Source organism: Zeus faber, assembly GCF_960531495.2.
Source record: "Zeus faber genome assembly, chromosome: 22".
NCBI classification, from domain to species: domain Eukaryota; kingdom Metazoa; phylum Chordata; class Actinopteri; order Zeiformes; family Zeidae; genus Zeus; species Zeus faber.
In genome coordinates this window covers 11,058,368-11,068,633 of record NC_137209.1, presented here as the reverse complement: position 1 = coordinate 11,068,633, position 10,266 = coordinate 11,058,368, and the positions used below count along the sequence as shown (strand labels likewise).

Genomic DNA, 10,266 nt, shown 5'->3' with positions numbered 1-10,266 from the left:
GAGCTGCCCGCTGCGCTCGCGGCACTGCGTCTGCATGCGCTGCGCGTCGTTCAGGAGCGACTCGACGCTCAGAGCCACCGACTCGCACTGGTCGGACGACATGTTCTGCGGGTGAGAGGGACGAACGGAGGGAGGGAGGGGAGGGAGGCAGGAAGGGATCGGGGGGAAGCAGGGAAGTTTTGTTTGCGTTGTCATTGTCGATTGGTGAAATAAAGAGCTCACATTTGAGTATCGGTGCTTTTCCTGATCCCATCTCGTTCTTATCTTTCAGTCACATACATAATACAGATAACATTAAATGTCCTCATGTTCATTGAATGCCAGCTAAATAAAGTATAGAAAAAGGGACAAATAGGCGGTGATTTAACTTGTTGACCGATCACAGCAGCGTTTCAAATTACGAAGGGAGAGGGAAAGGCAGGGTTTCTCAAATGAATACCATAGGAAACACTGATTGTTATCACAGCAGGGCAATGCATGTAGTGACGGTCAGCGTGCCACAGACAGCTATGCATGTATAAGTGATTTTAAGTAATTGGTTATTTATATGATTCTATTTCTTGTAAGTGGCAGCTGGAAATAAACCAAGCGGCTAAATAGCCGTCTGAGGCCGAGCTCAGATCTGGCTTAACGGGGTTTAGCAGGGTCTGTCTGCACTGCCCAATGCTCCTGTCTCTCTCTCTGTCTCTCTCTCTCACTGTCTCTCTCTCTCTCTCTCTCTCTCTCTCTCTCTCTCCCTGTAATTTGGAGTTTGTCTCTCCATTCCCCACGTTCACCGCCTCGCTGTCTATCGAAGTAAAGACAACAGTAACTCTCCTCACCCCGAGCTCAAGGGTCAGATCGACGACCGGTCTTGTGGTCTTGTCGGGGGACCCGATGCTCGGCAGGGCGCCCTCTAGGGTGGGCTGCGTAGGTCCTCGCCGGCCCGTAGACGCTCTCCCCCTGTGTGGGAAGAAGTAAAGGAAGTTCCAGTGAAAAGTTTTGCCCTGGCGGCAAAGAACTCTCGGGAGGCGTGCGAGTGTGGGGTCCAAAGGAAGGAAAGACAGAAAGACTTCTCCGCGGTTACTTACGGGAACGTAGAACTTCTGCTTTCTGCCTTCTTTATCCTCCTTTCCTCTGCTGCCTCCCTCCCTAGTGCATGGGAGGTAAATCAGTTAATCCCAGGAGATTAGACTGGGTTAGGGTTGCCGTTACGTCCTCCGTGAATTTGTTCCATCTGTTTTGATCTGGCAGGTAACTTCCCCAGTTGGCGGTTGAAGTGGGGGAAGATCATCTCTATTTACACTTCCCAGTCCATCTGCGTTTTATGTTGAAGAGTTTAAAAGCATTGAACATATTTGTGCAGGGAAATTAGGAGATTGGATGGAAAAGGGACTTTCAGGAATGACTGAAATTCAAGTGTGTGTGTGTGTGTGTGTGTGTGTATTCCAAATATACTGTATATATATATATTCCAAACTGAAAAAACCTCTTGTGATTGCTGTTCAACTGGGATGTGGTCTGATGTGACTGAATGGAGGTTGTACATTTTTTAGTTTATTACTATAAACATGTTAAATTGACTAAATTCCGGTGTACGCTCCTTCAATAGTGTAACTAATGGGTATAATAAAAAATAATGACGTAACGGTCTCGGAAGAATTGGATTATCCTCCAAAGAAGGAGTTATCCAAAGCACACTAACTGATAAAAGCGATTAGTATTAATGAGGGGGAACTAAGCCTTTAATCCGGGGCTGCAGACGTGTTATCGAAAAATTTTGACTCAGGATCCCCTTTCTCCTTGGGGATACATCTCATGTAGTGCCCTCCTCGCCTTTGTGTCTTATAATTGCAGAACACATTGTGGAACGTCACAGGAACCATTGACATTTTACCTTTCGTTAAAAATCGAATTACAAAATGACATGCTGCAGTGTTCCATATTTAAAAGGCACTTTATTCTTTCAGAATTACCCTGGAACATGTTTGCATGAAACAACACTCCCACTTTGCATGGTACAAGGCACTAATGTCACATTGAGTCTCAAAAAGGTATTGCGCCGACGTTCAGTACCCGCTAACAACCTCTAGAGGGAGACAGCGCTTCACACCTCGAACATGGACCTAAACAAAACTTACTCCATTACTCTCCAGATTTTATAAACGCTCCACACAATACTCAAGAGAATTGTAACTCTAAACATGAACTTAAGCCTCAATAAAAATCATCACAAATCCATTTTAACAACACCAATTAATCCGGAATTTAATCTACGCCAGAGGAAACGCCTCTCAAAAGATTCTTTCCAAAAAAGGGGGATTTAACACAACACGGCATATTTCATTCCTTTGGTCGCTCCTCTGGAAGCCTGTAGTTCAAGGAAGCAAAAAAAAAGGAAGCAAGAACTATATACAAAAGCCTTTCCAATTACATCACAGTTTTATGATAGGTTTGTATTACAGTAAAGTTCTACCATAACACAACTCAGTTATTCCTGTGACATCAGGCTGACATGTGAAAGCAGTGATAAAATTTTGTTTAATGCCTGTAAAAAAAATAATAAAAATAAAAAAACACCTTCAAACGTCGTTATAATATAACCAACACTCGGAATGGATATCCACGAACCCATACAGTGTTCTCGGTGATCTAGGTCGTCGGCAGTAGTTGTCAGGTCTAACGTGGGAACAGCTTTGGTACGTGCCATGGGATGTGCGCTTTTATCCCAAAAGTCGTGGGTATGGCAAGTGCCCCCGTCACTGTGGCCTCGCCGGGCGGTTGAAGAAGGGCTCCGTCTCGCCGGGCGTCTCCCCCCCGCCCCGCCGGGCGCCTCCGCCGAAGCCCTCCCCCAGCTGGAGTCCGGAGGCCCGGCCCCGCTGGACCACCGCCAGCGCCCCAATGATGAGCCAGAAGAAGAAGTTCACCCACACCGCCGTCTTTGAGAGAGTTGGAGAGAGAGGTATTCGAATTAAAAACAAACGCGAAGGATGTTTTTTTTTAAATATATACATCAGTGCGTCGTGGAGTGTTCAACCATCTGACCTCGGCTTTGTGTAGGTTAGTGTAAAACTGCTCTCCGTTATATGGACGGGCCCAGGCACGAGACTGCGCTTGCTCACAACTGGAGAGAGAGAGAGAGAGAGAGAGAGAGTTTGCGTATTTGTTATGTTTCTTTCGAACTTTGCAGACACTATGTCAAGGGAATGTATACACACAAATGAGCAAACTGTTGTACTGTAAAAAAAACAACAACAACTCTCCTGTTTTCCCTGATATACAGAATTCTGTGACGCATAACTCACTCAGTTCATCCGGCGGCCACTAGGGGGTCTACGCGATCGCCGTGGAGGGTGGGGACGTTCAGAAATACGACAAGCAAAACAATCGAAATCGACTTACGTCTTCCTGCCGTCCTGCAGCTCTACGTAACCCGATCGCGGCCGGAACGTTTGCCGCCGGGTGGGCAGCCCAGACGAGGTGGCCGAGTGGTTAAGGCGATGGACTGCTAATCCATTGTGCTCTGCACGCGTGGGTTCGAATCCCATCCTCGTCGGGGCAAACCCCAATGTTTGTCGCCCCTTTTGGAATGCACCGCGCGCGCGCACACACAGCCGCTCTTATCGCGGGCTGCGCTTGCGAGAGGTGGAATTCCAATAAAGTTTAATTTAATTTGCCGCCTGCGAGGCCAGCTCAGACGGCGGTGTTTGCCTTTTCCGCCGCTACGTCCAATCTACAGGCTTTCACAACAGGGCGTGAGACATGCCCCCAAAGTTTATTTAAAGTCGTCATCTAGACCATTGTTTTGTTGAAAAATGAATAAATACATTTCCGATACTTTAATTAGCCGCTGCTTTATAAGAAACAGCCTGATGCATTTTAAAGGTGTAGCAAAACCAGAACCTGATTAACCTAATGGTTAATTGTCACATAAATGAAAGCAAATTTGTGTTCTTCAAAAGGTCATTCAAGTGGTAATCTGCGAGATTATTTTGTTAAAAATATATATTTTTTGAAACTTTATTTAGCTGGGCACTTTATATGAAACAGCCATTCAATGTATTTGTACGTATGGGTCCTCTATATGGAGGTTTCCATCACTGGTGGGTGGGGTCCGCCAAAGGCTGCCTGCGGTGATTTGAATGGATGAATTTCTTTGGACAGGAATGTTGCAGTCTCGAACGGAATTCTTGGACTTGGACTGTGATCCACGCAACACAAGACAATCTTACGGATTACCGCTTTAGGACGTGGAGAGAAAAAAGCAGAGCCGGACAGAGAAGTTTCACGGCCAGAGAACCCTAATCCCTGACTGAATGAGGGGCCCACCTGGTGATGTTGGGAACGGTGTGCACGACGGAACTGCAGAGCGAGTCCCGTCCGATCTTCAACATGCACCCCGTGATGAGGAGGAAGAAGAGGAAGACTCCGCTGACGCCCAGGGTCAGGTTCATCCACCCGCGCTCCCTGCAGGAGGGGGTAGGGACGGGGGTTCTGGTGAATACCGGTCACCCGGCTTTTCGGTGGAAATCCCCCCTTTATGTCTTCCTCTGCGTGGGCCGAAGCAATCAAAACCCACGCCACAAAAATGGAAGTAGTTGAAGTTGTAGTTCTCCCTATTTGAGGGAGGTATACAGTATGCCATAAATGATCCTGTAAATTAACTAAAGCCCCTTTCCCACTTGCACCGAAAGCCGTAAATCTACCGGCAATGCTCCGTATTGGCGTCATGTGGGAATGGGAGCCGGTCTAAATGCTCTGTTAAAGTTGTTCTGTAAATTTCCCCAAGTAGTATCATTTCCGGCAAATACCCGGAACGGCTGTGAATGGACGTGCGTGGGAATGGAAGCACTGACATTTCCGTAAGGAAGGGGTGGAGCCGAATCAAAATAAAGCACAAATAGTGGGTTTTTTTTAATGAATATATATATTGTACAAATATTTTAAAAAATGATTTGCTTTGGGGAAGAAAGAAAAAAAACATTGGGGAAAAAACGGCGAGTCCGATGCGAACCGTGGCGCTGGGATGCAAAGACGAGAAACAGAAACACGTCCGGTCCCTACGGAGACAGGTTTTTTTTTTTATTCTTAAATTCTGTTATTTTTCTTAAAAATGCCACCCAGACCCTAGACCCTAGGGTGTGATGCGGGGACATCAGGCACAAGTGCTTCGCTTGCCCGACGGAGGGATCAAGCGGACATGGCGAGGTAGAACGGGTGGAGAAGGTTCCTTCTCTGCAGGCGGACGGTGTCGGGCAGGTTGGAAATGATCCCTGATTTAATAGCTTTTGTGTTATTGTGCCCGGGGACGAGGGCTCCGTCCCCTCTCTGTCAGCGGAGGGAAGAGTCTGTGGGGGCGGGGACAAAAGCCCTTTCTGTCGCCTCGTCTCGCGTGATGTCAGACGCCTCTGGCGCAAGCGTGACGTAATGAACCCGGAACAGTCATCTCTGTAGGAACAGACTCCATACGGAACGTTTCCCTCAAGGAAGCCGATGTGGGAACGACTACCTGCTGCCTTTGCAAGATGCATCCGGCGATGTTACGGCTCCCGTGTGGGAAAGGGGGGCTTTACAGAATCACATCTTGATCCAATACATGACTTTAATGTTGTTGGATGGTGGAAGTCACCCTGTAAGTCTTTCTTTGTGGCGAGCCAAAGCAGTCTCTGCAAAGGACCAGCAGAAAAAAAAACCCAAAAACAAACACCTACAGCAGTGGTATCGAAACCGCGAGGCGCGCTTCCCCGAGTGGGTTACGCGGACAAAATGCAAGGATGACGTGAGAGAAAGAGAATTATTATTATTATTATTTTTTTTTAAGTAGGTCTTTGAAAATACAAACTAAAAATAAATAGAATGAGTTCAAATTTGAATTTGTTTGCGTTATTTGTTTTTATTAATAAATGTATTTTTCATTAGTTGTGCACCTCCCTCTCCTCATAAACCTGTGTGGAGAGGCGATAAAACTGTTCGCCCGTGTTTACTCCAAACTACGTTATACTTTGTTATGTTTTATTAACTAAACAATTGTGTCATACGCATACAACACAATTGATATATTTGTCCTTTTTTTTCGGGGGGGGGGGGGGGGGTTCAAGTCCCTGAAATTCTAAGGGGGGGGGGTGGCAGAAAAAGTTTGAATACGTCTGACCACCACACAACTGTATGTCCAAATAACCCACTATCAGATACGAAACCCGGAGCAGTGACCGGACTCACTCAAAAAAGAAAAGAAAAAAAGAAAAAAGGCAGGGTTTTCGGAGGTCAACGCGTCGGCGCCGCGAGTTAATAAACAAGAGGAGCGCGGCGGGGCGGAGCCTCCCGTTACCTTCGGACCTCGCCGTCGATGCAGCAGGTGTACAGCCAGTACAGGGACAGGGAGAAGCAGGCGACCGCCACCAGCACGGATATGGCCGACACGAAGTAGCACAGGGACGGCGGGCTGGACAGCTGGGCTTTAATGGCCGCCGCCGTGGCGTTGTAGTCCACCGTGCCGTACAGCATGCACAGGCCCCCGAAATGACCCTGAGGGGACACGCAGAGAAAGTGTCACCTCGACGAGATGGGGAGAGCTGTCTGTTTTTTGTAATTCTGGTAAGGGGGGGATTACACGGCAATATTGGTCGGGTGATGGATGGATGGAGAAATCACAGACGCACACGCGCGCACACCTACACACACACACACACACACACACACACACACACACACACACACACACACCATCTGACTTTAATTTGGGCACGAGGTAGGTCACATGAGACAAACAGAGCGCCTCCTCTTCTCATTTACAAGAACGCTCATATCTCACACACACACACACACACACACACACACACACACACACACACACACACACACACACACACACACACACGCACAGGTTTCACTTTTAGGTTGTAACTTGTCGACGTTTCCTCCTCCGCCCTGAACACTGGGTGTTATTACCCAGTAACGACTGTCACATGACACCAACATCGCCTCAACTACTTTTCTGGAGAAACTTGCTCAGGGAGTCGAAACACACACACACACACAAAAAAAAAATGGAGTCTGGGCTCGTAAATAAATAAATTAACAAACAAACAAACAAACAAACAAACAAACAAACAAACGCCAGTCACCGTCACGCCAATAATGACGGGGGGGGGGGGGGTGATAATGAAAACTTTTATCAGCGGAAAATGTGTTAAAAGTAAAAGTTTAAGTTTTCAACCCAGCCCGACAACATGGTCCCGAGTAAACATACACTCGTGACTGTGGTGAGTTTGTGGTGGTCTCACAAACTCGGAAAGGAAAAGGGGGTTTCTACGATGGAGACGCGTTGCGGTTCAACCTGCTCTGCGGCGAGCACCGCGGGCTAACGACTTACAGCGACACCAGGGCGGTCGCGATGACGACATTGCCGATCAGGATGAGGCCGTCACCACAGAGGAGACGGTCCACTCCCATCGATCCGACTGGTGGAAACCAACCTCGGTCGAATTGCGTCTCCCGTGCCGTCGGAGGCAAACGAGCCCGCGGCGACCGCGACAGCCCCGAACGCAACAAGCCGCCTCGTCGCCCGGAAGAAGGAGCGGAGCGCCGTAACAAAGCAGACGTCCCCCCCCCCCCTCCCGGCGGCCCGGGCTTCACCTCACCTGGGTGATGGTGAGGGAGGCGGCGGTGACGATCCCGCACACGAAGCAGCCCGCGTGCAGCGCCAGCTCCGCCAGCAGCGGCCACGGTAGCGCCGTCATCCTCCTCCGGTCCCGGCGTCCGGTGTGCGCGGCGGGCGGCGCGGTCCTCCTCCCTCCCTCCTGCCCCCCCCCCCCCCCCACCCCCACCCTCCAGCGTGGCCCCCGCGGGGTTTTCACGCCTCCACGGGCGCGGGCGCTGGGAAAACCCGAAACGGCGAAACGAAAAGGCTCCAGATAACGGAGCGTTTACGCGCAACGGCGTTTCGAAACACACCGCGGTGACTGGTCGCCCTCCCGAATGTAAGTTGAGCAACACACCGCAGTGACTCGCCCTCCAGAATGATGTTATTAAAAAAGAAAAGAGTATAAACATCCTCCAGTGCTTTGTATCTCTTTGTTACACACACACACACACACACACACACACGTTTATACATACATGTACGTTTATATTATTGTTTTTTTTTATCACTCTACCTACTTCGTTTTGAACAGGCTTCGTGGGTTATGCTCATCAAATCACCGTAAAACATGTCCGAAATGAATTGAGAGATGTACCCCCAGAGAATGTAAAGTAATTAATTCCAATTTTAAAGTACGCAATGCCTACTATACGGGCCACTGAGTTGTTTCAGCTGTTTTATTCTAGTGTTTTTCTGTCCCTTTCTCATCAAAGAAGGCATTGTGTTATATTATATGAATGCACTTTAGCTTAAAGTGGCTGCGCACGCAGTGGCAGTGCAAAAAAAAACAAAAAAAAACTCCACCGCTATATTCCTTCACTGCTCTTTCCTATTTTTGAAAGAAACATACATTTTAAACGTGACAACAGGAAGAATAGCGAAGGAATTGGAGGAAACATTGTGGCCCTGTCAAATCGGCGAAACACACAAAGCTGAAGTGCGTTCTTCACCATAACGCCCATCTTTTAGTCCGGACGCCTTATGGTAATGACGGTTTTGATCAGAAAATCACAGGAAAAAGCACAAAAGTAATATAATAGTTAAAAACAAACCAAGGGGCCCATATAGCAGGCATTGCATACTTTATTATTTCACATTCCCTGTGTATATGTGTGTCAATTCATTTGGGACATGATTTATGGGGGTTTCGTGAGAACGACTCTTATGTCATGTGACAAATAAAGTCTTGAATCCACTGCGTCTACAACGCAGCACAAGACACGGACTTCTCTCCCCTCAATTATTCGCCATCTTTATTGAGTCCCTCGTGGCGGCCATCCGTCAAAACAGTAATATCGTTGGCATGCAAACAGGAAACTCTGTTCACAAAATCAGTTTGTATGCAGACAATATCTTGTTGTATGCACGGAACCCAATGTCATCAAGTGTTCAATCTTATATAAAAAAAATTTCGCCATCTCAGACTATTCAATAAACTGGACTAACACCACGGTCTTACCACTCAGTGGGGAGGACTGAACTGCTGTAACCCAGAAACTTCCCTGAACCACCACAACGGGCAACATTCGATTCTTGGTATTGATATCTCCACCAATCTGTCAGATTTGTTTAGCCTTAACTTTACTCCATTGCTCAAATCCATTGAAGAAGACCTCACTCGGTGGAGCAACCTACCCATCCCACTATTTGGTAGGATAGCAGCAGTGAAAATGAATATAATACCAAAAATAAACTATATATATGTTCAATGACCCCAGTGCAACCAACAGTACATTGTTTCAATACTCTAGACTCAAGAGTCAATAAATTCTATTGGAAATACAAGAAACCGAGAATTAAATTAGCAACATTAAAGAAAAACAAAGACTGTGAAGGCCTAGCAGCCCCAAACTTCAGGTACTACTGTCTAGAAAACCATCTTTGATCATTGTGTTGAGTGATCATTATCTGATCTCCCATTTCTTACTGAATCAATAAGGAAACATAATCACTTTAAAAACCCATCATTGCAACGACTCTTGTCAGCCTGATGGAGATTCCTCAAACTCACTGGTCACACTCTATCTCCAAACAAATTCACCCCAATCTGGCACAGCCCAGATTTTCTGGTTAAAAACAGAGCAATAATCTTCAGGTCTTGAAAAAGACAAGGAATGACTCATCTGGAACACACTTTTGAAAACAATTCTCTTATATCCTTCCCCACTTTAACCCAGAGGTATAATATCGGTGGGCACGTCTTCCTTCGATTCCTTCAACTACAGCAGTCTCTAAAAATTAAAATCAAACTGACCAACAACATCCTACAACCACCTGAAATGAGTGAACATCTCACTCATATCGGTCATTTAAAAAAAATCACTTTTCCAGAATATACAAACTTTTATTAAAAACAGATGACACTTTATCTTTACCTACCATGGAATGGGAAAGAGACCTCGCTGTTCCCACAGATATCAAACTGTGGAAGCTTAATTGCAACAACATCTTTTCTATGACCCGCAACTCCAAAATGCAACTCATCCAATATAAGGTTCTACACAGAGCTCATATCAAGGAACACAAAATGTTCAAGATGGGTTTTGTGGATGAATACATTTGCTCTCACTGTTCCCTTAGTACCAGAGATGACTACTTTCATGCCATCTGGCTCTGCCCACCTATCCTAGCATTCTGGGCCAACA

The 10,266-nt window shown here is 46.8% G+C and overlaps 1 protein-coding gene across 2 annotated transcripts; it reads right to left on the bottom strand.

Moving 5' to 3' along the window:
• On the bottom strand, positions 1 to 7,751 carry tmem179ba (transmembrane protein 179Ba). Of its 2 annotated transcripts, XR_013844725.1 has the most exons (8): positions 7,620 to 7,751; positions 6,308 to 6,504; positions 4,309 to 4,446; positions 3,025 to 3,103; positions 2,617 to 2,918; positions 1,071 to 1,131; positions 822 to 942; positions 1 to 105 (listed from the first exon to the last, which is right to left on the bottom strand). XR_013844725.1 is itself a non-coding variant. In XM_080023223.1 (5 exons), the coding sequence occupies exons 1-5, from the start codon at positions 7,716 to 7,718 to the stop codon at positions 2,739 to 2,741; spliced, it is 693 nt and encodes a 230-aa protein (XP_079879349.1). In that variant the 5' UTR covers positions 7,719 to 7,751; the 3' UTR covers positions 1,975 to 2,738. The 2 variants fall into 2 exon arrangements, 1 of the variants encoding a protein (XP_079879349.1); XM_080023223.1 differs by lacking the exons at positions 1 to 105; positions 822 to 942; positions 1,071 to 1,131 and having other exon boundaries at positions 1,975 to 2,918.
• Positions 7,752 to 10,266: the final 2,515 nt, after the last annotated feature.